General features: G+C 35.0%; 1 protein-coding gene across 2 annotated transcripts in view; it reads left to right on the top strand.

Moving 5' to 3' along the window:
• The window catches only part of EXOC6 (exocyst complex component 6), a 218,817-nt gene that overhangs the window by 134,978 nt on the left and 56,823 nt on the right, over nucleotides 1–27,016 (top strand). For both annotated transcript variants that reach the window (XM_011988477.1, XM_011988476.1), the window contains one exon: nucleotides 19,935–20,076. In XM_011988477.1, the coding sequence (XP_011843867.1) occupies nucleotides 19,935–20,076 (142 nt within the window). The remainder of the gene's footprint in view (nucleotides 1–19,934; nucleotides 20,077–27,016) is intronic.

Genomic DNA, 27,016 nt, shown 5'->3' with positions numbered 1-27,016 from the left:
ATACCGATTCATCTGCATTTTTCTGTGCTCTAGCTGAGAAGGCAGACTCTCTTCTGGCTACAGGAATTAACAGCAAGCTAAATAGTATTGATAGAAATAACAAATATTTTCCCGTTACCCAAAATGTTAAGCTTCTCTGCTAAATATATTATCTTCAATTAGAATAATAAAAGGGCAAACTCCCGTGAGGAATGTTTATCTTTTATTATTTCTAGAGGTCTGAGTGCTTGACAATGAGCATAGATGGGCTGTAGAGTTAGAAATACTTATATTTGAACTTTAGGTTTGTAATTTACTTGCTATGGGATCCTGGCAAGTTGCTCAATCTCTCTGAGCCTCTTCCCTTCTGCAAAATGAGCATAATCCATTTTTCCCATAGGACTGTCATAAAATGAATGAAAATAGTATGTAGAAAAGTTGTCTGGTAGGGTACTTGGCAAAAAGTGGGTACTGTTAATAAATGTTAGTTTGGTCTTTTATTCTCCTTTCTTCCCTTGTTACAATTTTAAAATCCTTTATAGTATTAGTTTGATTGTGTAATGACACTTTTTTTAACTTTTTTTCTTGTTGTATTTATGCCTGTGTTTTAAACTTGATATTAGGTTTCATCCTTATGACTTTGCATTATACAGCCATTTGAAAATGTTCTTTATTATGAAAGGCATTCATTGTAAGGCATATTTGAATCATTATTATAGCTTGAGTTGCAGTGCTTACAGTTGCTAACAGTCAGATACTAGCTAATGCCAATGAGGTCTGATTAATATGTAAGTACAATTTTATCTCTAAATTAGTACCCTTGGAAATCATGCCAATTTTCAATATTTTAAATGTGTAAGTTTCTCTTCTTTCTAATAATTTTTTTCTGACAATTAGAAAATATAGCCAAGTATAGAGAAGGGGACAAAAATCACCTTTATCTTGTTAAAAGATCATCATTGTTTTAACTGGGCATGGTGGCGGGCACCTGTAATTCCAGCTACTTGGGAGGCTGAGGCAGGAGAATTGCTTGAAGCTGGGAGGCAGAGGTTGCAGTGAGCCTAGATCGCGCCATTGCACTCCAGCCTGGGCGACAGAGCAAGACTCTGTCTTACAAAATAAAAATAAAAATCATCACTGTTAACATTTTGGCAAGTATTCTTCAGGTTCTCTTTTTCTATGCATTTATGACACTATTCTAAAGTGAATTTATAAACAAGCTTTGTTTTTTAAACAAGATTTTATATTAGCTAGAAAATTTAAACCAGAAGAATTTTAAAAAACATTAAACATTCATTCACCACTGACATGAATATAAGTAGAATAAGTTGTTGAGCAGCTTGGACATACCTTGTTGTTCTTCATGACTGCCAAATGCAACTCAGTAACGTTTTACTGTGAACTTACTGCCTAACCACCCAGTACTGGTCTGTTTCTAGAAATAACAACTAACATTTTCTTCCTTTATAAATGTTAATTGTGTATTCATTTTAATGAGGATAGCTTATTGATTTACTGTCCATTGGGGAGACTTGTAAATGACAATGAGTTTTTAAAATGTCTTCACATGTGTTCATCACTAAAGGTACCCAATTTATCTAAATATTTATACTAACAAATGGTTGTCTTTTATGTTAGAAGTAAATAAAAGATCTGGAATGATCATTTTGTTCATATTTCTTCCTTTCTGGAAACTCTTCATTGTTTCGTCTTTAACTATAATGTAATCTTCTTTGCTTAATTTTGCTACTACTCTAGGGATATTAAATTAGTAAATACATCTGGTTCTAGTTTGAATTTTAAATATCAAAGCATTTATTCCCAGAAAGATATCTTTTCCTTTGCCTTCAAATATGCTTAACTTTTGATTTTCTGCATTAATGGAAGTGGTATGATGGACAATTTTTAAAAAAAACATGATCGGCTGGGCACGGTGGCTCACGCCTGTAATCCCAACACTTTGGGAGGCCAAGTTGGGCAGATCACGAGATCAGGAGTTCGAGACCAGCCTGACCAACATGGTGAAACCCCGTCTGTACTAAAAATATAAAAATTAGCTGGGCATGGTGGCACATGCCTATAATCCCAGCTACTCAGGAGGCTGAGGCAGGAGAATCACTTGAACCTGGGAGGCAGAGGTTGCAGTGAGCCAAGATTACACCACTGCACTCCAGCCTGGGTGACAGAGCGAGACTCTGTCTCAAAACAAACAAACAAACAAAAAAACAGACATGATCTTTGGTAATAATACGAATTTACTGTTGGCATATGGTTTTCTAATTACGTGGTAATTTGGGGTATTTTTCAAGAAAATCTCACATCAGATATTAGATGCCTAAAAAGCTGTCCATTAAAAAAACATCTTTAACAGGATTATTCCTCTGAATATCTTTTACTCTGAGATTAGAAATGCCTTCCTACTAATAGTAAATGGCCTCAAGATCATGTTGGGAAATACATATTCCAAGATCCAATTGTGCACACTTCTTTCCAGCTGTGCCTTCAGTGGCATCACATTGGTAGCCATGGTAGGAGTGGTTAGACCATTCTTTTTATAAAAGGGTACAAATTAAGGCTTTTTGCCCAGAGAATCATTGTTACATATTTACTAGCACACCACTAAATAAAGCATAACATTTAAAATCATGCTGTCAGAGAAAAATTGTTTTGTTTTTATTAACTCAAGAAATCCTAGCACTTTGGGAGGCCGAGACGGGCGGATCACGAGGTCAGGAGATCGAGACCATCCTGGCTAACACGGCGAAACCCCGTCTCTACTAAAAAATACAAAAAAAAACTAGCCGGGCGAGGTGGCTGGCGCCTGTAGTCCCAGCTACTCGGGAGGCTGAGGCAGGAGAATAGCGTAAACCCGGGAGGCGGAGCTTGCAGTGAGCTGAGATCCGGCCACTGCACTCCAGTCTGGGCGACAGAGCGAGACTCCGTCTCAAAAAAAAAAAAAAAAAAAAAAAAAAAAGAAATCAAGCACAGTATATGCTCAATAATAAGATTTAAAAATATTATAGTAGGAACTTCTTTCAAGATGGGGAAATGTACAAGTGTTACTCGATTTAAACAGCATCTACTTATCCATCTGTCCCTTTTAAGGTGTTTCTCTTTTCAGGTATTTCCTTTGAAGAGTTTTTTTCCTTGGTTTAATTGTTTGCTTTGGGCTGTAGTGTTTTACTGACGTGCCAATTTAGTATCCTTTGTAAATTATTTTCCCACTAAATGTATCTGATGTTACTAAATTTTTAATTTGCATTTTTAGTTTCCATTAACGATTTTAGAACATAATATGCTTTCTTTAATTGAGAAACAAATATGTGCTCCAGAACAAATAAAGGTACATTATTTGGATAGAAATGGATAGTACCTAACTTTTAAAATCATTCTCTCCTTAAGAATTCTTTCTGAGAATTCAGCACTATCTTGAAATTTTTGAGATTTGGGTTTTAGGTCTGATTCTTCCGATTAACTGCAGTTGTGAAAGCAGACAAATTATTTAGCCTCTGGATTAATTTGCTAATGTCTATTTTATTTCATAAAGCTAAAAATAAAGGTCGTTCTGTTTTGCTTTCATTCTAGTTAATACACATAAATGGTGTGATAAGTAGTCCAAAAGAGTTTGGAATGGAAAATAGCTCCTCTCCTTTCCCTTTCCCCACTTCCACTCCCAGTCTTCTAGACTGCTATTTTTCACTATTTGGTTTTATTTCTTCTGGTGGTTATCTTAATAAAAAACAGGGAATATCTAGTGATCCTGTGAAGTACAAAAGTACACGTAGCAACTTTTCCTTTCCCCTTTTTTAAACTATTGATTGTTACATTTTTAAATTTCTTCTATTTCTTTCTTCTTCTTCTCCTTCTTTTTGTTGAGACAGAGTCTCCTGTGTTGCCCAGGCTGTAGTGTATTGGCGTGAGGGATCTCGGCTCACTGCAATTTCCTCCTTCTGAGTTCAAGTTATTCTTGAGCTCCAGCCTCCTGAGTAGCTGGAATTACAGGCATGAGCCACCATGCCCTACTAATTTTTATATGTTTAGTAGAGACGGGGTTTCGCTGTTTTGGCCAGGCTGGTCTTGAACTCCTGGTGTCAAGTGATCCACCCACATTGGCCTCCCAAAGTGATAGGATTACAGGCACGAGCCACTGCGCCAAGCCTATTTGTTTATATAAAATAGTTATACTGTACCTCTATTTCTGGTTCTCTCTACTTTAATCAGTATCTTAATTCCCTTCTATTTGAAATACAGGAGTTAGCCTCCCTCTCCTTTGCTCCATCAGTTCTTCCATCTGTTCTCTTCTTATAGCTATACTATTATTTTTATCTTATTCAGGGTATTAGTATGTACATTCTGTTTGATAACCACAATCAAATCTATCCTTTCTCCTAGGCTGGCTTTCCAAGCTAAACACCAGTAAACAGTACTGGTGTTTGTTATGATTATGCTCATATTGTTCCCTTTACAGAAAGCATAGTATGCTTGGATTTTTTTTATTTTCCTTTCATTTTTGGATCCAGTATCCAAGTTCTGGGCACTTGAAGGAGAATAATTCTAGCATCATGACCAAATAGATTTTTTAAAATTATACTCCATTATTTAATGAAATTATACACATTTTAGTTGGCTTAATATTTAAAACATAATTTTTTTCCTTTTTGATAAGTGAATATTGTACCTTCATCATATTGAGTGTTCCGATTTCCTTTCCTTCCATTGTGTGAAATTGTCTTCTTTCCAGGAGGCCTCTTTTAAGAGGTATTTGTCCCTAACCTGTACCAGTTGCTGTCTAGAATTGGGGCATAGCTGTTACCCTGGGACTTTTGTTCCTTGCTGTCCTGTGTTAGGAACTGTTTCTTGGAATCCCAGGCTTCTTGTTTTTTTTTGTTTTTGTTTTTGTTTTAATTACTTTACCAGTCAGTTTTGCTGAATTCCCATAAAACTTCAGTAAATTTAATAACTTTCCCACAAAAGGAAAGTATACTATTTAAGTCCTTGCATATTAGAAAATGTCTTCTGTCTTCATGCTTGATTGATAGTTTGGCTGATTATATAATTATAGGTTGATTAGCTTTTTCTCTGATGACTTTCATTGCATTTCTCCATTGTCTTCTGGCATACAGGTTTTAGTATCTGTTTTAAAATTTGAGTTCTTCAGCCTGGGCAACATGGTGAAACTCTGTCTCTATAAAAATTACAAAAAGTCAGCCGGGTGTGGTGGCACACATCTGTAGTCCCAGCTACTTGGGAGGTTAAGGTGGGAGGATCACTTGAGCCCAGGAAGTCTAGGCTGCAGTGAGCCGTGATTGCACCACTGCACTCCAGCCTGGGCAACAGAGCAATACCTAGTCTCAAAAAAAAACAAAAAAAAAAAAAAACAAAAAAACAAACAAACAAAAAAAACAACAACACAAAACAAAACAAAAACGCTGAATTCTAAGAAACATGAGAATGTATTCCCTTCTTCTCCCTCTTCCTCCTTTTGCCCCATCCCCCTCTGCTCTCCTATGCTCCCCTTTACTTCTCCCTACAACAGGAGCCTCAGCTCTCTCCAAAATATTCTTTCATTAGGGAAATTGCCTGGGCCCTCTGGGTGGGGGATCATTGGTACAATTGTTTCAGAAATCTTCAGTAACTTTCCATTTTCCATCCCATTTCTCATTTTTATCCTCTTTGATACCTGCAGCTCTGGACTTCTAATGCATAGCTGGTTCCAAACTCTACTGTACTACTTCTTTGTTAGCATATAATGGGCAGTGGCTTTCTGTTCTCTGTTTCATCTGCTTTCTGTCTTGTAGAAAGCATCCCTTGATGAATTCCCACCTACACCTTCATTTTTTCTGCTGTTGAAAACACTTTATTCTTTTTTGCAGTTCTATGCTTTTTATTTTACTTGTATCTCAGGATGGATGAGAAGCAAACACATTAACTTAGTCTACCATCTTGATTCTGAACAACTTGTTTCCTTCTCCTAGAAGATTAGATCATCTCTAAAGTCCCTGTATATAATATTGTATGTTTCTAAGCATCATTCTTTCAGACAAATGTAACGTTTCAATCCGAATGTTGATTTATTTATTGTGACACCTCATGTCCTCTTTTAGCTCCGTACTTTTCTGCCCTTTATTTTTTGGTTCACACTTTTTTCTAAGTATATGGGTTCAGATGGCCTTTTACATGATTGAAAACTATAAAGGAAAAAGGTAATAGTCAACAGTACAATCATGGCTTTAATAACCCTTTATTTTATGTGACACTGAAAAGAATTGAAAAATACAAGGATTGAGGTTTTTAAATTATGGTGTAGGCAGCTTTGAATACATTTATGTGTTTTCCCTATCAAATGAAAATATAACCATATATTGTGTATATATATCCTTAAAAATTGGATTTTCTTATTTGAATGTTAATTTTTAAAAATTTATAATGGCATTGAATAATGTTGATGTGATTTATTGAATTTAATTCATGTAAAAATGATATATTGTGAACTATGATACTTTCATTATCACATCCTGTGACATACATAGTAGTTATATGTTGAATGTTGTTGACAGACTTTTATTGACTAGGTTACTAAATTTTATCTGAATTTCACGTTAACTTTGTGGCCTTTATATCTCCTAAGACATCTTTATATACACTTTGAAAGATTATGGAAAATATAGTTGAATAAAATAACTATGATGGTGGGATAATTTTGCTAATGCAAATAAGATTTATTCGAAGTTAATCTAGAAAAAAGTTAGTGTTTATCTAGGGTCTAGTCCAGTCTTCCAGAAGCGTTCTTTGTCTGGTTAACACAACTGCTGTCTCACTGCCTACTAGGGTTAATTAGGTTGACCAGCCTGGCTAGTGAGTATCTGCTTCGTCCGTTTCTGCTTGTGGTTTCTCCTTTACTCGTTGTGTATTTGGTGAAGAGGGCAGCTTCCGATATGGAGGGGGACCTTCAGTCTAGGCCATACCAGAAGTTCAACTTCCACTAATACATAAATTCTGAGTTTCATTGACCTAATATAATAAAGTTAAATCCATATGTCTGGGTAAATATCTTTTAAAAAAAGTACTTAAATACCATATATTTTATTATTAAAATTTGAAAAGTAAATTAGGTAATTAAAAAAATTAAATAGACTTTAAGGATATTTTAATTAATTCTTGTTATTTTACAGAATTAATGTTTAATGCTTAATGTTTTTAAGGAATAAGCCAGTACTTTATAATTAGTACAGAACTACAACAGGGGCATATATGTATTTAAATTGAGACCAGTGATTCAGTTTTTACTTTGGCTTGCTATTCACTCCTTGAGGGAGACAAAACATTTAAATAATTAGCTGTAAAATAATTTAGTGTGCCATCTTTCCTTGAGTAATTTATTTAAGCTATATTAGCAGATTATGTGAAGAAGCAGACTTATCCTAAACATCTTCAGAATCATATATTCTCTATAATTTTGTCGTTTGTGAAGAAATTGACATTTCTTTCTGTATTAAAATCATCTGCGGAAAGAGCTTCTTGTTAAATATTTAGATTCCAGTGCTTGGCCTTAGACCTAACTGAACTAAAATTTTTGAAGCTTAAGAAGTTGCATTTTTTGCTTAATGTTTGAGAATCACTGCTGTATAGTACAGAACCTTGTCAAAGAACTGATGTGTTCTAAATTTACTTATTCAGTAGACGTAACTGCTAAAGCTCTTGGTATTTTAATTCTGACTAGACAACTTGATGAGAGAGACAAAAGTTTGGAGGAGGATTTGTCTGATAAGTATGGATGTAAAAACGCATGCCTAAATCTTCAAAATAAAAAATGATGGTCACATTTATGTGATAGATGAATGCCTCTAAATTAGCAGCACACACAGAATGAACTTGCTTGTTTTAGAGTATATTCCCTTTTGCTACTTTAAACACTGATTCTGCTGTTACTAGAATACATTTTCTTTTTTTATTTGATTGCCTTGTGACTCCTTTCTCAGACTAACAACAGTGATCACACAGCCATGTCGGTAAGTAGATACAAACTAAAGCTAGCATGTAAATTAGAAAATAATGAACTTCCTGCAGGCTTATTTTTCTCTGCTTAGGTATTTAAATTAAAGGCTAATTACTTTGGCAACATCCTTGTTTTGTGGAAACCTAAATTTGAAGGTAATATTAGTTGTTTGTGAAACAGTCAAGATTCTCTGAGACTAGTTTGTAAAAGCACTGCGCTCACCTCAAATGCATCTTAATATTAAGGTGCATTTGGAAACTTCTCTGTGGTCTTTCCTCATCTGTAAAATGAGGTATATGACAACATATACCCTACAGATTTTTGTGAGGTTAAATTAAATAGTATACCCAAAATGTTTAGAAAAGTGCTTGGCATATAATAAATACTCAGAAAATATTAGTTGTTATCGTTACTTGTTTCAAAGATGGTTTATGCTTTTCCTGAATGCTTTTTCTCTACCACCTTGATCCCAAACTGCACTCGTAGAAGTCTAACCCAGTGCATGACCCAGTGTGATTCATGACCCAGTGCAGGTATTTCTTTCTCACCCCAGCCCAGTATTGCTCTTCTGAAATGCCTTAGCTCTTACCTTTTTTATGGCTTTATCATATTTTGCTTTTTTTCCATATTTGTTTGTCTCTTTCACCTTGTGAGCTCTTGACAGAATAAGAACTAACAATTATTCTTTGAATGTATAAATATTGAAAATTCATCTTAGGGAAAAACAAAATGTTATCTAGCATTTGAAATGTAAATGTTCCTAACCTATATCTTCTTCTTTCTGTTCTTATTCCTGTTACTGACGTTCAAGTTTTGATTATTGTAATTGTCTTCTAATTGGTCTGTACCAACAGGGTCTCCTTACTTCAGTCCATCCTATATACCAGTGCTAGATTATTCTTTCTGAAGCACAGTCTAATTTTATTTCCCTATTCAGAAACATTAGGGATTCTTGATTATCTATTGAATTAAGTAGAAATTCCACAGGCTAGCAAAAAGAAAATGATCTCAGCCTCTTTCCACATATATTTCTGAGGCTGAACATGGTGGCTCATGCCTGTAATCCCAACACATTGGGAGGCTGAGGTGGGTGGATCACTTGTGGCCAGGAGTTCAAGATCACTGGCTGACATGACGAAACCCCATCTCTACAAAAAACACACACACACACATTTCTGACCATTACTAAACATGTGCATCCAAACTGGCATATTCATTGTGTCTTGGATCTATCTTCGATTTTCTGCCTTAGCTTTATTTATAACTGTAAAAATCCTGGATCTCTTCCCAAAGACATTCTAATGCCACCTCTTTCACAAAGCCTTTGCTGATTCCACTTGACTACATGTGGATACTTTGTCTTGCTTTTATGGCCCTGTTTATATGTTATACTACTGCTGTTTGTAGACTTGCCTTCTTTTCCTTATTGTAGAACTTACACCTCTTATGTCAGGAACTACATCTATTCATCTTTATATATTCAGTAGCACTTAACACAGTGTCTTACACAAAGTAGTTGCTTTATAAGTGCTTTTTAAGTAAACATGAAAGAAATAGTGAAGAAATGGACAGCATGAAGGTCATTTTCTTGTCTGTATAAAGAGTATAAAAGTTATACTGCCTGAAAATCAGTTTTCATATTGAAATTTGTCAAATAGAGAATACTTTCTAGTTTTGAAGTGAAGGTGCAATCTATTATTCTCAGGCAGAAACTTGGAAAGTATCTATATAATAGTTATTTAGTAAAGATGATATCAGTACTGATTAGAAATATTCGTATGTATCCTTTACTCATTTCTTGTACACCTCCATGAAGGAAAAATACAGTAACTAAAACCACAACTCTCTAGACTCAACTGTAAATTTAGTAGTGATTAAAACAAAAGACCCTTTAGCACCAGAATAACTGTTGCAAATTCCCAATGTTAGGGAGAAATATTTTGTCCTATTGAAGACACAGGCCTTTAGGCTTTCATTTGCCCTTTTTACTCAATATAATAATCATTGAGTACTTATTAAGCTTGCTAACAGATTTCCTGCTGATGAACCATGTAATTCAAAATACAGAAGTGATATTCAGAAGTAAAACTGACCATGCCATCCAAAAACTCAAATTGTTATTGTCAATTTAAGGAGGCAGGGGCAGATTTTGGGATCAGTTTTAGATAAATTTGCATTAGAGATTTTGAAAGTTTGGCACTTGAACATCCAGTATTTTCAAAAAGTTCTTTATGTTGTAGTTATTTCTGTGGAAATGAAAGTGGTATTTCTATGACATATTTTGATATTCATTTTTATATTATATCCATTGTTACGAGTTAATTCCAAGTATACAAAAATCATCATGAACAAAATATTGACAATCTAATATATCTCTGTATTGGAGAGAGTTAAAAAAAACTTTGAGAAAAAATGTTTGAAAAAGTTGTAAATAGTCAAGGTCCACTCTTTGAAATACAATTTTTAGGCCAGGCATGGTGGCTCGTGCCTGTAATCTCAGCACTTTGTGAGGTCAAAGTGGGCGGATCATGAGGTCAGGAGATCGAGACCATCCTGGGTAACATGGTGAAACCCTGTCTCTACTAAAAATACAAAAAATTAACCAGGCGTGGTGGCAGGCACCTGTAGTCCCAGCTACTTGGGAGGCTGAGGCAGGAGAGTGGTGTGAACCTGGGAGGCGGAGCTCGCAGTGAGCCGAGATCGCGCCACTGCACTCCAGCCTGGGTGACAGAGCAAGACTCCATCTCAAAAATAAAAATAAAAAATAAAAAAAGAAATAGAATTTTTATTCTTATTAAGCTTTTTCTTAATGTTATAAAACAATTGATTTTCACTACTAGATGTTAATTTTTTAAATTCTTGCTTCTTAGTTGAACATGAACATATTTATATTTGTAACTTTAATCCTTTTAGACATTTACTAAGTTGTCTGTTAGCCAAATGCTGACTAATCTTGGTGAGAAATTTAATTTCATAAATTGTAAGTCTTAAGTTTGTATATAGCATAGCATACTTAAATATTTTCCTGATGTCAAACATTGCAGAAAACAATATTTCAAATTGCTCTTGGTCAGGACTTAGTTGGAAGTAGTAGTAATGAAAGGGCTTTTAAAAGGAAACAACATGAAAGTTTTAGTAGGAAGCTGGTGGATTAGGAAAAAACTGCTAGACCTCACCTGTAAGTAACAGCTAAGATGAGTATAAATGGAAATAATTAAAATGGACTCTTCTTTGTCTATAGACTAAATATATGTATATATACTGTATTAGTGTACCTATGTACATATGCATATATATACACACATGTATATGTCTCTTATAACTTCACTCTTTAACAGAACTATAGATGAAATAGACTAAATCATTGGTCCAGGCTTTATGAGCAAAGTACCATCTTGAACAGGAAGATTCAGTACAAAAAACAAATGAAAGTGTAGCGTGTGGTGGTTTTACTACAAGATAACAATAGAGAATTCATGTTTATAAAGTTACTTGAGGACCAGCATGGTGGCTCATGCCTGTAATCCCAGCACTTTGGGAGGCCAAGGTGGGAGGATTGCTTGAGCCCAGGAGTTTGAGACCAGCCTGGGCAACATGGTGAGACCCTGTCTATACAAAAAAATAGAAATATTAGCCAGATGTGGTGGTGCACGCCTGTGGTCTCAGATACTGGGGAGACTGACATGAGAGGATTGCTGGAACCCAGGAGGTTGAGGCTGCAGTGAGCCACGTTTGTGCCACTGCACTCTAGCCTAAGTGATAGGGTAAGACCCCTGTCTAAGAAAAAAGAAAAAGAAAGAAAGAAACTTGACTTTTTGTAGATAGAAGTGACAGAGTTGTAGGAAGCCAACTGATACCTTCCCCCTTTAATCTGTTTTCCATGATAGAAAAAAATAGAAGATGCTTTCCACCCCTGGGTTAAGTGGGCAGAAGTTGAAATGGGGGAAGAAGAAAAGGGACTAAAAGGTGTGGGGAAAGATTGAGTTGAAATTACCTTTTATTGTGAGCAGAAAAAGACAGCAAAAAGAAGGCCAGATCTCTGAGGAGCAAGGAGACGGTAGAGCATGATGTTGGAGTTAGAAGTTTCTGGTGCAGGCCAAGAACTGGTGATGCCAAGGAGCCTCTATTTTTCTTTTTTTCTTCCCTCTATGGAGGGAACAGTAATAGAGAAAGGTCAGGGTGGAGCTAATGAGAGAAGTATAACAGTGTTGGTGCATTCATATTTACAAGGTATTTGCAAGTCAGGTAGAAATAACAGAAAACCAACAGGCCAAGATGCTGACATATACTTATAAATACGTATGCAAGATACTATAATGCGAAAAGTATGGAGATTAGACTTTGCAGAGTTAAGGTCCCACCAAAGGAGCATATTCAGACTAATATTACATATAGGGAAGTAGTTCAGAAGGTGGGCAACAAACTTTTAATCATTTCCTCTTCTTTCACTGAGGAGACTTTAGGTGCTGTAGGAAAGCTGTCATGTTGTTTTATATCTTTCTGTCTCTTATGTAAGTCAGTGTGGTAGCTGGTAGTGTTGAGATTAAAAACCTCTTTCAATTCTTTGGAAGCAAGAGGGGAGCAATTGGCAAAGGCTTAATGTAAATGTCTGTAGGATACATTATTCACTCTCAGAGTATTGTTAAATGCCATGTGCAAGGTTGTTTCTAGAAAAAAAAAAAAAAAAAAAAGTAGTTTATCTTGATTGCCCCTTCCCACTTTTTATGGGTTTTGTTTTGTTTGAATATGTATCTTCCCTTCTCTTGATATATTCCCTTTACTTTTTAAAAATCCCATCCCAGGTATTCCATCAACTAGAAATGACTGTTAGTATTTACTGCAACCCCATTTCCACGATCTAAGGCTTGGGCTAGTGAAAATTCAGTAAACCCTTATCATTCAGGATGAGTAAACATCAAAACTTTGAGAATCCCCAAATTTGAAAATACTGCTATGCCATATAATTACTTTCAGAAAATGTTATAAAATGCAATTGAAGCTGTAGATCTTAATGAGAGTTACTTCATTCACATTAACTAACAGAAGAAAGCAAAGCCACATTGTGGGAGGAAGGTTGAGACTTTGTTTTTATGAGTTTTTAAAAAAATTTTAAGTTCCAGGATACATGTGCAGGATGTGCAGGTTTGTTATATAAATAAACATGTGCCATGGTGGTTTACTGCCCCTGTCAACTTATCACCTAGGTATTAAGCCCAGCATGCATTATCTGTTTATCCCAATGCTCTCCCTCCCCCAACCCCAGGGAGGCTGAGACTTTGACTGCACTCAGTCTCTGAGTCATTTTTCCCCCATCATAACCCGTTTCACAGAACATGTTATTCAAATGTGTGCCTCAGCAAATGAAGTTCTACTTGTACTGGACTCTGAGAGTCAATATCAAGAATTGAAACCTAAATACAAATTCATGAGTGACAAAGGCCTACTTTGTGCTATGTTTTTATATATGGCTGTTTATAATAGTCTTCCACCTACGTGTATGAAAGGGGAGCCAGTTTGCTTGAGTGACATTTGTCCAGTTGACTAATTAATGATTATATGTAAACCACTTCTGTTGTCTAACCCGTTAATGATTCTGGAAACTTTTTTTTTCCCCCCAAGGCAGAGTCTGGCCAGACGTGGTGGCTCACGCCTGTAATCCCAACACTTTGGGAGGCTAAGGTGGGCGGATTATGAGGTCAGGAGTTTGAGATCAGCCTGGCCAATATGGTGACACCCCATCCCTACCAAAAATACAAACATTAGCCGGGCATGGTGCCTCGCGCCTGTAGTCACAGCTACTCGGGAGGCTGAGGCAGGAGAATTGCATAAACCTGGGAGGCGGAGCTTGCAGTGAGCCGAGATGGTGCCACTGCTCTCCAGCCTGGGTGACAGAGTGAGACTCCATCTCAAAAAAAAAAAAAAAAAAAAAGTTAGAGTGAGTTTGGCAATATCATGGGACTGCCATGGCAGAAGCAGTGATACTTGTAGAAAGCTAAAAATTTGGATACTGCATGCCTTCTAAGGCCATGCTCAAAAGATTGTTTTTTTTTTTTTTAAAAAAAAAAGACTGCCAAAGTTTGATGAGCCCTATGATTGGGATAGAGGAAGTTTTGAGGGAAATAAAAAATGCCATATATTATGCAGTCCTGAGGTTGTCCCAGTTCAGGAAAAAATTTTTCAACTTTAAGATGATCATGTTCTATTTCTCTCTCTCTCTGTCTGTATATGTGTGTGTGTGTGTGTGTGTGTGTGTGTGTGTGTCTTAAGAGTAGACATTTCTGTTACTGTCTCATACCCTTGTGATTGGTGATTGTTGGAAGGAGAACAACCTGAGAGGGGAGAATGGGAATTTATAGTTGACTGTGGGATTGTGGTTAACTGATGTCCCAATTCATTCTTTCAGGGCTGGAAGTAGTTAGAGACAGATAGAAATAGAGTATAAGAGGAATATAGAGTGTAAAGAGGTATTTGGGGGAATGTTGTGGCTGTTAAAATGAGTATATTTTGATAGATCTATGAATTTTAGAGCATAATTTCAAAAATTCGTCTTCAGGCGAGACCAGCCTGGCCAACATGGTGAAACCCTGTCTCTACAAAAACACAAAAATTAGCTGGGCATGATGGCAGATGCCTGTAATCCCAGATACTCAGGAGGCTGAGGCAGGAGAATTGCATAAACCTGGGCGATGGAGGTTGCGGTGAGCCGAGATTGTGCCATTGCACTCCAGCCTAGGTGAAAGAGTGAGACTCTGTCTCAAAAAAAAAAAAAAATTGTCTTCAAGGTAGTATTAATGTTATTTAACCTCGCTAAGGGAATTCATCTTGATATTTAAACCTTTATAACATGTCTATTCTGTATTACTGAGAATCAGACATTTCAGTGTTATGTACAGTGTTCAGCCAGAAAATGAATTAAAACTGATCTTACTAGGTAGAGAAATTCTTATGCATTTGTGAAATAATCTTGGGGAAAGTTTCATATTCTATGTTTTAGGTATCTTTTTCCTGATTTCATAACAGTATTTACGTTTGAACAAGATGTTTCATATAGTAAAACTCTAGATTAGTGATTCTTATATAAAATGGAAGAATAACAGATTTCTTGAATTAAAATACCTGTTTTTCAACTATACATCTTTTTAAATATTTCAATTAACTTTTTAATTTTTAATTTTAGTATTTCCATCTGATGAAATACCTCATTCTTTCAGTATTTTTTTTAAAAGGCTCTCTCCTAAAGAGAGAGTTACAATTTATAGCCTTTTAAAATACACATGCTGAAATGAAATTAAATTCATTAATTTATTAATTTATTAATTACTTCATTAATGAATTAAATAAAAATTTAATTCTTTAAACTACTTCCCTTGTTTTGCTTCTGAAAAAGACTATTTCATAGTCTCATAAGTGAAATTTATGTAGTAAATGATGATAGTGAGTTTGTATAAAATGACAATATTTTACTGCGTGAATTTAGATAACTTTAAAAAGCCATACAGAATCAGAATTAATGAAGTCACTTATCAGTGTTAGGTATAATATCCAAATTGACCATGATTTTATTTTGATTTTCCTTTTTTTTTTGACAAGAGTTAGACTTTTTAAATAAAACTTTTTATCAATGTAAAGAATAATATAATGTACAATATATTTGAGTCTGTGTATTTTTTCCTTAAGTAAAAAAGTAGTTTATTGTACAAAGTTAACCTTTTGAGGGAATATAAATAAAGAAAAATGGACTCTCCTGGGTTCATTAAGGAAGAGTAGACCAATACAGAAAGAATGTGATTTCAAGAGCACATTTTAACATTAAATGTACTTGAGAGAGTGAAAGCGGCATTGGAAAGTGCTTTCAAAAAATCACTGTTGAAATCAAACCTTTTTAAATAGATCTTTGAAATAAGAATATGGTGAGACACAAATGAAAACTTCAAATGAAAATTTAAATGGCCCAAATTAGTTTTTAAGTATTCTACATTTCTCTTACAATTATTTTAGAGTAGATCTATGAAAACATTACTTTGAAAACAAACCAGTTTTGAGCCATAATATAATAAACTATGTTGTGTTTTTACCTTGTTATTTTATGATATTTCACAGGAAACAGAGTATCTTTAGCCTAATCTATGATAGTAAATTATTTTGAAAATTTGTCTTGACATACAAACAGATGTGTTTTCTTAATTCCTTTTAAGCTGAGGGTTGGTGGTTTGTGGTTTATTGTTCCTGTGATTGGCATTAAAAGCCTTATTTCACAGCTTGCAGTGAAGGACTATTGGGTAAAGAGTGGCTGTGTTCCACAAACTAAATTCAAAAAATGTCAATCAAGGTCTCACATAGGTTACTTAGAGAATGAGTTTTCTTACTGATTTCACCAAATGTCGCCTCATGCTGTCTTTGATTGGCACAGCCTGGCAGGGAGGATGGATGAATCTGTCACCGGCTGGTTAATTGTGTTACTGGTCTCAGTCTGACATCAGGTCTTTGACTCTTAAGTGGCTCAATACAAAACAAATTAGCAGATTGTAGTCATATTTCTCATTCTATATGCTTTGACTTTGTTGAATGCAGTCCATAAATCATATTGACTGACACACAAGTAAATGATGAAAGCTATTTTTGAGACATGAATCTAGAAAGCAGCACTGTGAAGGTGCCATGGAAGGATGCATATGGTTGACCCTTTGGGAATTTCCTAGGAGCCAAATGTCTCTTTACCACAATTGTTCTTAAAAGAAAAGCTTTTCGGTAATGCGAAAAGGATCTAATATGTCAGCAGATTCTCTTTTACAAGTTCCTTTGAAATATAAGAAGTTTGTCTAAGGGTTTTTTTCTCTTTGCAAGTTGTTTTCAGCCAAATGTTACAGCAGGGTAAAAAAGTAGTTACCTTTAAAAGCTTAGCAGGTGTTTTTACTTATTTATTGAACTTTGTAAAGAGAGGGAAAATGTTGGTAATAGTTGCAATTAATTTTTCAGATGAGGGCAGGAGAAATTTTGAGGTGCTTGAAATTTATTAAATGTGCCGTGTTTTCTCAGTCACTTCACTTAATTATTTTGGCTTTTTTTGTTACAATATTAAAAACTAGAGCATCTCTAATGAAAAGGGCTAGTTTTTAAAAGATCATTGTAAAAGTACTCAGACTATTTTTATTCTAGAAAATGATATATTATTAAAGGCATCAACAACAACAACAATAATAATATAATAATAGTGTTCAGAAGATTATACCAGAGTGTGCCAATGGCTATAGACATTAAAAATAAATTATCAAATATATTTTTGGGTGTGTAAATTTTTGGAGTGTTAACATTTCTATCTAAAAATATGTAGTAGATGAAGTTTAAGAATAGTTGTATGCATTTTATAGTTACAAAGTAGACATTTAAAAAATATTGTATAATCTTATGGAATATAACTTTTTAAAATTTTAAAGAATCTGAACCTTTGATATTATGAACTTAAATTTTGAGCTATTTCATCTGAAGATTTATAAAATATAAATATTTTAATCTTCTATCTTTGAGAACAATAAGCCTGTATTTAATATGCCTCATCAAAAGAAATTCAATGTTAGGATTTTAGTATTATACATGATATTTAAATGAAGATTTTATTAAATATTTATTTAAATTCGTGTGTGTGTATGTATGTATGTGTGTGTGTGTGTGTGTTTTTATTACTTATTTCCACCAGGTTTGTGGAATAGCCTGTGTCTACTCTTACCATCATTTTCAGCTCCAGTGCTATTGCTATGTAGTCGTTTGTAGCATCTGAACCTATGTTAAATTTTAAAGGTTTACATAAAACAATACAACTTATATTGTACAGTGTGTTTGCTTATGAAATGAATTTAATAGTAATTTTCTGGCAATTTATTAATCAACTTTTACAGTTAGTATATGATAGTGGCAGCATGCATAGGACATGGAGCTTATTTGATGGAGAAGCACATTAAACTAAAATGCACTAGCTGTTCCATTGGGTCAAAGTGACATTTCCATTAAGTATTCTGAAGCCTATTACATTGTAATTAAATGACAGGCCATTGATTTCTCCTTTCTCTGCTTCCCCACTTCTCATTCATATTGATATTATTCTGCTTGGGGAATGGAGCTGCATGTCTCCCAGACTAATTCCTCTTGAGTTTGGGGGATCTTGAATCATGCTGGGTTTTGCATTGTTTGTTACATTCCTTTTTGGCAGTTCATCAGTATCTGTCAAATATATTGTTTGCATCAGCTTTTATCTCTTAAGTTTTTGATTGAGAAATTGACATTCCGTTTCAGATATGTAGTTTTTCACTGTGCATAGTGTCTAAATGCAAAAAACTCATTCAAAAAGTTGTTTCTTGTCTGACTTTTAATGTGTGATTTAACAAATGTTGTAATAAGCATCTTGAACAAGTATTTATGTTGTTTGTTACCTTTCTCACAAGTCAATCCTATGTAAGATGTTTTTGTACTAATATATTGTAGCATTTCTATTAGGGAGATTTTGGTCATGATTTTGTAACTTTCTGGCCTTTGAGATAAGTAGGAAAAATATAATTATCAAATATGACTGGGTAAATATTTGTTAATGCAAATGAGGCAAAACATGGCATGTCTTCCAAAAGTAATTATTTCTAATGATATTCATAGATCTTTGAATCCTATCATAGTAGTCAGTCCATCACCAAATAACATAATTGTCAGTTGAAGGTAGCCATCCTAGGAGTAGTATTATACGGGAGAACTTTACCTAAAAGAGTTTTTATAATATTTTAAACTTCTAGTTGAAATGCAAAACCTGTTTAAAAAAATAATTTATCTTTGGGAGGCCAAGGTGGGCAGATTACAAGGTCAGGAGATCGAGACCATCCTGGCTAACACAGTGAAACCCCGTCTCTACTAAAAATACAAAAAACTAGCTGGGCGTGGTGGCAGGCACCTGTAGTCCCAGCTACTAGGGAGGCTGAGGCAGGAGAGTGGCGTGAACCCAGGGGACAGAGCTTGCAGTGAGCCGAGATTGCGCCAGCCTAGGTGACAGAGCGAGACTCTGTCTCAAAAAAAAAAAAAAAAAAAAAAAAGAGACTCTGTCTCAAAAAAAAAAAAAAAAAAAAAAAAAAAATTATACTAAAAGTGGTGTAGTTTTGTGAGTCAGCTGTATAATGCAGAGGCTAAACATTTAAAAAGGCTATTTTTAAGAAAACAATTTAGGCTATCAGTGAAAGTTCACGTAGAGTTTTAGGAGATTATTATAGTAGGAAATATTTTTTAATGATGTGTATTATACTGAAAGAAAACCACAAATATTCAACCGCATACTTCCAACCTGCCAGATGATTTAAAAACTTAATTTCTAAAGCTAAATGCACATCTGTAGAAAATCTTGAAGCCATATTGGTAGACAAACCTTTTTTTTTCTGCCAGTGATTGAAGCTATGCTATAGACTAATGTTCTGATTAGAAGTAAACACTTACGATGCAAAGGGTATTTTGAATTTTAGCTGTAATTTAAATAGCAATAATAGTAAGTTATATTGTTAACTTCCTTTATTCTGACTTGGTTAATTATGTAAAGGAGAGATTAAGGAGCATTATGTGGATAAAATGTTCTGTCAGTATGACTTATTTTATGTCATAAATGTCATTTTAATATGCATTTCTAAAGTGCTTTCAGTATTTGAAGAGATCTGAAATAACAGTTTTTAACTGGTGTTTTAATTTTCCTTTGTGCAATTAGAGCTTTAATGATATTTATATCCTGAGAAAGCCAAGTAAACTAAAAATATTCATGTTAATTTCTATAATATAAAGGCATAACCACTCAGAATACAGAAACAGGAAGGAAAGTAATCACCATTGTACCAAGCATAACCAACAAAAAGAATGCCAAGTGTGTGATTTTTCTGATCCTTTATGATGTATTTCTATGTTTATTTATTTGTTTGATTTTTGGTTTGTTTGTTTTAAACAGGGGAAAGTTGCTCAGACAGCTTGCATGTCAGCCTGCCAGCATCTGTCAACATCCTTAATGCAGATGTTACTGGACAGTGAGTTAAAACAAATAAGCATGGGAGCTGTTCAGCAGTTTAACTTAGATGTCATACAGTGTGAATGTAAGTACTATATTGGTTTATTCTTATTTATTACTGGGAATCCATACTTAAATTATATGAAAAAAATGTATTCAGCAGGATAGTTCAGAAAGGAGGGAAAAGGCCTGGTTCAGCTAAACTTTTAGCAGCCTTAGGAGTAGGGCTAACTTCCTGAAACAGAAAGATAAAAATATCTCAGCTTCACATTTAGGGCCTCTAGAGAGAGGCACTGAAGTGGCATTCCAGTTTGGGATATTTAAAAACATGACTCATTTTCCTTATTATTCCTTGTCTGGTCATTCTTGCCTTTTTCTAGGACTCTCCTAATGTTTGTCATAAGTGAATGAAATGATTCTGTCATTCTTACTTGCCCTGTAAGTAACTTTTTAGATACTTGCTAGAAGAATAACCCCAGGACCTTGCATTGCAAGTGAAGTATGCTATTTGGTTATTAGCCTTGTTATATGTGCTTTTGGATATGGGTTTTATCAACCCTCAAATTATAATTCTTTAAGTGCAAGATATGAGTATATGTGAGCAATTTTCAAGCAGTGCTTTCAAATAAGTAGTACACCGATTAAACAGTGAAAATCCCTGGTTGACAGTTCTATCAGGCACCACAGTTGATAAATTGAAAATCAGTGGGGCACAAGAAGGATTGTAAAATATTTGAGGAAAAATTTTCAATAATGTATTCTTTGTGAAAGACATTAAAAAATTAAATGTCAGCAGTTTGCAACTGAAGCAGAAATGACTCATTTTTTTCAACAGATAACAAATATTTGTGTGCCCACTGTGTATAAGGCATTGTGCTAGGGAAAACATCATTAATATTATAGAAAATTATTAGGCTCTTTGGACAAGATCAGTTGTCTGTTGTACACCACACACACACACACACACCCCCCACACTCTCCAAAGTTTCTAAAAACCTACCCATTTATTTTTTTTTTAAAAAAAGAAACATTTGTTTAGAAAGCAAAAGAAATTTTTTTTTTCCTAGGGAAGAGATAGATTGATTTTCTTTTCCTAGAAAGCATTTTTTATTTTCTCTAATTAGAAAACTTTTATTATATTTCTTTCTCAAAGTAAAGCTATCGTTTGCCAAATATTTATTTATTTATTTATTTATTTATTTATTTATTTATTTATTTATGTTTTAGGTTTTTGAGATAGAGTCTCACTCTGTCACCCAGGCTGAAGTGCAGTGGCACAGTCTCAGCTTACTGCAATCTCTGCCTTCTGGGTTCAAGCGATTCTTGTGTCTCAGCCTCCCAAGTAGCTGGGACTACAGGTGCATGCCAACACACCCAGCTAATTTTTATATTTTTAGTAGAGACGGGCTTTTACCACGTTGGCCGGGCTGGTCTCAAACTCCTGGCCTCAAGTGATCTGCCCACCTTAGCCTCCCAAAGTATTGGGATTACAGGTATGAGCTACCACCCCTGGTCTGTTTTTTATTTACAACAATATCCCAAAGAAACACTTTTTTTTTTTTTTTTTTAAATTACAGATGAGGTATTGCTGTGTTACCCAGACTGGTCTCAAACTCTTGGGCTCAAGTCATCCTCCTGACTTGGCATCCCAAAATGCTGGAATTACAGGCATGAGCTACTGTGCCTGGCCATTTTTATAAGTTTTTAAGCTGAAAGTAATTTTTATTCCCATTCCACAAATACTTTGAAACTGGTTTCTTAAGTTTCTTTAAAAGTTGTCTTATGAGATCATTTCAGTATGACATTGTCTGTATAAATATCTTATATAAGCATTGCTCAAGACATTTTTGTGTTACAGTAGTCCCTCTTACCCACAGTTTTGCTTTCTGCAGTTTTTGTTACCTCCTGTATAGTACATTAAGACATTTTGTGTGTGAGAGAGAAAGACACCACATTCACATAACTTTCATTACAGTGTATTATCATATGTCCTCTATTTTATTATTTTTGTTGTTAATCTCTTATTCTTCCTAATTTTTTTTTTTTTTTTTTTTTTTGAGACAGAGTCTCGCTGTGTCTCCCAGGCTGGGGTGCAGTGGCACAATCTCGGCTCACTGCAACTCTGTCTCCTGGGTTCCAGCAATTCTCCCGCCTCAGCCTCCTGAGTAGCTGAGACTACAGGCGCCCACCACCAGACCCAGCTAATTTTTTGTATTTTTAGTAGAGACAGGTTTTTAACATGTTGGCCAGGCTGGTCTCAAACTCCTGACCTCAGATGATCCACCTGCCTCGGCCTCCCAGAGTGCTGGGATTACAGGCATGAGCCACTGTGCCCGGCCCTGTGCCTAATTTTTAAATTAAGCTTCATCATAGGTATATATGTATGTATGTGAAAAAAATATAATTAATGTAGGGTTTATTACTATCTGCAGTTTCAGGCATCCATTGGGGGTCTTGGAACATATCCCCCATGGGTAAGATGGGATTACTGTATTACATCTTTAGTATGGCTTCAAAATAACTAGACAATTGAACTACCTTTGTTGGCATTTGATGTGTCTTCTAAATTAAATTTATTGCTCAAAGATGGAAATTACTGTTTGATTAGACAAGTTCAGTTGTCTAAATCTTCCCTCTATTCTCTTACCTCTCTCTGAAGGGCTACCCTATTGATATTTAGAGAAATGTCCAAACACCCTGGAATCTTTGCCTCGGTATCCTGCCATAATAGTTTCTACTTTCAGGTACTCCTTTGGGCAGAGTTACTAGAGGCTCCTTTTAAAACTCTGATGTTTTCTTTAAGAGCTAGTCTCTTGGAAAAGACCAAGAAAGGTCCTGAGTATGAGCTGTAACTCAAGGAAGCCTGGGGCCATTTGCAAGAGGGGTAAACCCTAGCCTGATGGGGGCTAAGGTCCTGGCACTGTAGATATGAAAAGGAAGAGACCAGGACTCCAAAGACAAACCATAGAAGACAGCTTGGATTCCTTTAAGATTTTGCCTATGGTTGGTTCTACTTCCTAATACTTCTGTATTACCTTAATCATTACTTCTTAATAGAGTGACATGCATTTACTACTCATGGGACAAAAGAAATGGATTAAAAATGTTTGTGTTTATTTCACTGTCTCTGGTGTTCTCTTTTCCAAAAGACATCTTTTTACTTAAGTAGTATAGCATGGATAAAGAAGTCTTTCTGGTGCAAAAGAACCATCCATCCCTCAACTTCTGACTTTCAGTGATTGATACATAAATCATTTTTAAAATGAAACTTAACTTTCTCTAATAAATATGTTAAAAGAATTTTAAAAATAAGTTTTCATCTTAAGTTTTTTTGTTTAAATCTGGAGAAAAGTAGTTCTTTAAAAATAGAAAACTTATTCTCAATTTTAATGTAGTATGTATGCTTTCTGCATATTGGGGCAGGGAAGGGAGAAGAGAGAGACAAGAAGAAAAATCTGGCTAGGTAGTAGGAAGGCTAAAGTGCCTGGTAAGTCTGTGAAGAGAAAAGGTCTGGATACCATGGGAATCAACTGGAATATGAAGAAGAGGAGAGGCAGGTAGTTCAGATGGGGATTAGAAGCTAAAAGATCATTGAGTTTCTTCACACACCTGTTAATAACATAGACATGCTCACACACTCCTCCATCTTGAAATCCTTTCTATAATAAACCTGCCAAGTAATTGTCCAGCCATTCCTTGAACATCCAATTTGGGAGATTAATTCTATACAATACATCTATCATAATCTCTCACACTGAACTGAAACCACTTTCTCTCTAAATTTCTCTTAATAGACCTAGTTCTACCTTAGGGTTAGAGTCACTACCAGTCTATACTGTGTTTTTGTGCAAATTAGAAAAGGTGTTCTCAGTAAAAAGGAAAAAGCCCTCTAGAGTTGCCCCCTTTATCTGAATTAGAGAAAGTTTACTTATTCCCATCTGGACTTGGCCCCTACCAAGGCACATAGCTTATTAAATAAAACATTAGCTGGATTTTACTCTCCCCTTCCCATTTTTCTCCTTAGTTGGGCACCTGTGTATAGCAAGCAACCTGACAACTATATCTGAAGTTTGGCTTAGGGTCACACAGGAAAAAACAAATCCTTATCCACAAGCCAGTTACATGAAAACTGCTCTTATAGCTCTCTGAATCTTCTGAAGGCCAGACATCAATAGTTCCTTATTCTTCTGATGTGATATAGTTTTAGATCCAAAAATCTTCTCTGAACAAAGTGGTTTAACTATGTTCTCTTTCATATCTGATACCCAGATTAAATATAGAGATAGGTGTACAGAACAAGTATAATTATGTAGCTTTGCTATCAAATACATTGTTTCATATTCTATAATTGATTAATAAAGCCAAAACTGTTAAACCTTTTTCAGTAGCTAGAGTATACTTCCAAATCATTGAAGCTACAGGATTCTATAATCTCTCTGTATTCTCCCCTCTTTTTTGGTGATTACTAAGCTCTGTTTTTCTTATCCTATATATGTATGGTTGGTTTTTATTTTAGGATTTTAAGGTTATCCCTAATAAATGTTGAGATGTGTTCCGTAACTAGCCTATTGAAATCTTTTTATATCAAAAGTTAGTATCTGTGGATTTGTAATCATTCTTTCTACATATTTAACAAAGTCATTAGCAAAATATTGAACAAAACCTGTTATTCGTATCCTTAGATACAGAACGTCAATATCCTGAGATACAGTGCATCATCAAAATGTGGTCCCCAAATGAGCAGCAATAGCGTCACGTGGGAACTTGTTAGAAATGCAAATTCTTGGGCCCCACCTGCTGAATTGGGAACTCTGGGGATGGGGCCCAGCAGTTTGCTTGAATAGACCCTCCAGTTGATTCTATTGCATGATAAAGTTTGAGAACCACTGTGTTACATGGACCTCTCCTTTGTATCTATTTAGGTCAATTATTCAGAACCTTATGGGTATCTTAAGATTTCTCAGCCAGTAGCTAATCCCCCGATTGAATCCAACTCGCAGTTTGGCATCTTGCTCCATGTTATGAGCAGCTTCTGTCAGAAGTCTTGCTAGCATAAAGAGCTAATAATGGCCATTTAATTTTCCTTACCTACCAGTCTGATTACCCTTTCAAAGAAGAAAATGACATTACTCAGATTTGTCATAAATCCATATTGACTTACAGTGATCACTTTCTTTTGAAGACTCTCAGAAATCTTTACTTAATAGCCTGTGATTGGTTCTCAGGATTAACATAAAATCCTGCTAGTCTGTGATATGCTAGCAAGAGAGCCATAGTCCAAGAAGTCCAGTAGCAGGGATCAGGTACTCAGATTGGAAGTCATGAGCCACCAAAGAAATGCTGGGCAACTCAGAAAAGGTGCTTAAATCATAAAATGTAAGCAATAGGAAGTGAGTTTCACTTACAAGATTGAAATATAAGCACCAACAATGACTGTTATTCTGTGCTAGATTTTCTTTTTATTTGATTTAATTAGAATGCAAATGTTTGTTTTCCCATTCTTGTTACTCTGTGAAAAACATCATACATGTATTTCCTCAGCCTCAGAATGTCAATCTGCAGGTAGAAACAAATAGCACATCTAGATGTAGTGGGGGAGGTGGAAGGGTGGAAATAATTCAGTTACTGACAAATTATTCTGTACCATCATTCAGCCATGTACTTTTTGTTTTTGTTTTTGTTTTTTTTTTTCTGGTGATGAAGAAGAATTAGCATTGACCCATCTGTGTGCTCACTTGTTTTTTGAAACAATGTGTTGATGCTTTTTTTTTTTTTTTTTTTGGTATTCCTTGTGACAAGTGACACACATACCAGTGAGGTAAATCAGCTTGAGCTAAAATTTCAGTCTGTAATTATGAAACAGAACTTTTTCCCCTGTTAAGTCAACTGCTTTATAGGAAGATCCATTTGTGCAAATGTTTAATGAGAACCTATTATATGTTTGTTATATACTGGGAAATCAAAGATAAATCAAACTTCAAAGATTTCATAGTCTGGCTGGGTAGGAGACAGATACATAACTGTAATAGAGCATAATTAATTATTTATAGAATATGTATTTTGTGTAGAGAGGGGGCAATTAATTCTGTATGCCATGGGATTGAGAAGATTGACTATAACAGAAGTAAAATTTGAGCTGGGTCTTAAGGGATGGATAAGATTTCACCAAAAGCAGGGAAGGGCATTCTGAACAGAGGGAATGAGACAGGCAAAAGCACTGTGATGAGACAATGTTTAGGGAATCTTCAAACAATCATATGTTGATGGACTACAAAATGGAGCTTTTTAATTAGGACCATGACACAATTAAATCTGTGTCACAGAATGTTAACTCTTTTGTCATTTGGAAAGTTGTACTGGAATGAGGGAGAGACTGAAAGCAGGAAGACCTATTAAAAGACTATTGAACTCTTTCATGTGAAATATAAAAAGAGCTTAACCTTGGCCAGTGGGAATGAAGAGTATGGATTCCAGGCATTTTGGAGGAGGGAATACATAAAAAGAGTGAGTGAGTAAAGGTATGATTTGATACGATTTAACCATCCAGGATAGATAGTTTAATTAAATTCAACATAGAAGATTTGAAATTGCAGGTACCTTACACAGTGCTATGCTCATAATAAAAGGTCTACAGATGTTTATTTATTGAATAAATGAACAAAGTAACAAATCAGGAACTCTCTGTAACCAACACTGGTCTCTTCTAGAGTTCTACCTTTGTTGTCAGAAAGTTCAGACCCAGATGATATTGCCGTATTTCAACTCAAGATCATTTAACTCCTTGATCTAAACAAAACTGATCATTATTTCTTTCATAAAAATTCTTCACATATTTGATGACTGAAGAATGACCTTTTAACTTTATCTTTTCTGAGCTATGCAGTTATTTTTTAAAATGTTTCCTTGTAGGATATTTTCACATGCCTTTTTGTAAATTTTATTTGGATCTTTTCCTGTTTTTCTACTTTTTTAACCTATACTTGGTGAAAGTGGATACAATGTCTAAGTTCAGGAATATAGAATTA

This window comes from Mandrillus leucophaeus, unplaced genomic scaffold (assembly GCF_000951045.1).
Source record: "Mandrillus leucophaeus isolate KB7577 unplaced genomic scaffold, Mleu.le_1.0 Scaffold331, whole genome shotgun sequence".
Lineage (NCBI taxonomy): Eukaryota > Metazoa > Chordata > Mammalia > Primates > Cercopithecidae > Mandrillus > Mandrillus leucophaeus.
Note: the sequence above shows the minus strand (reverse complement) of the source record. Positions and strands in the feature narration are given on the sequence as shown.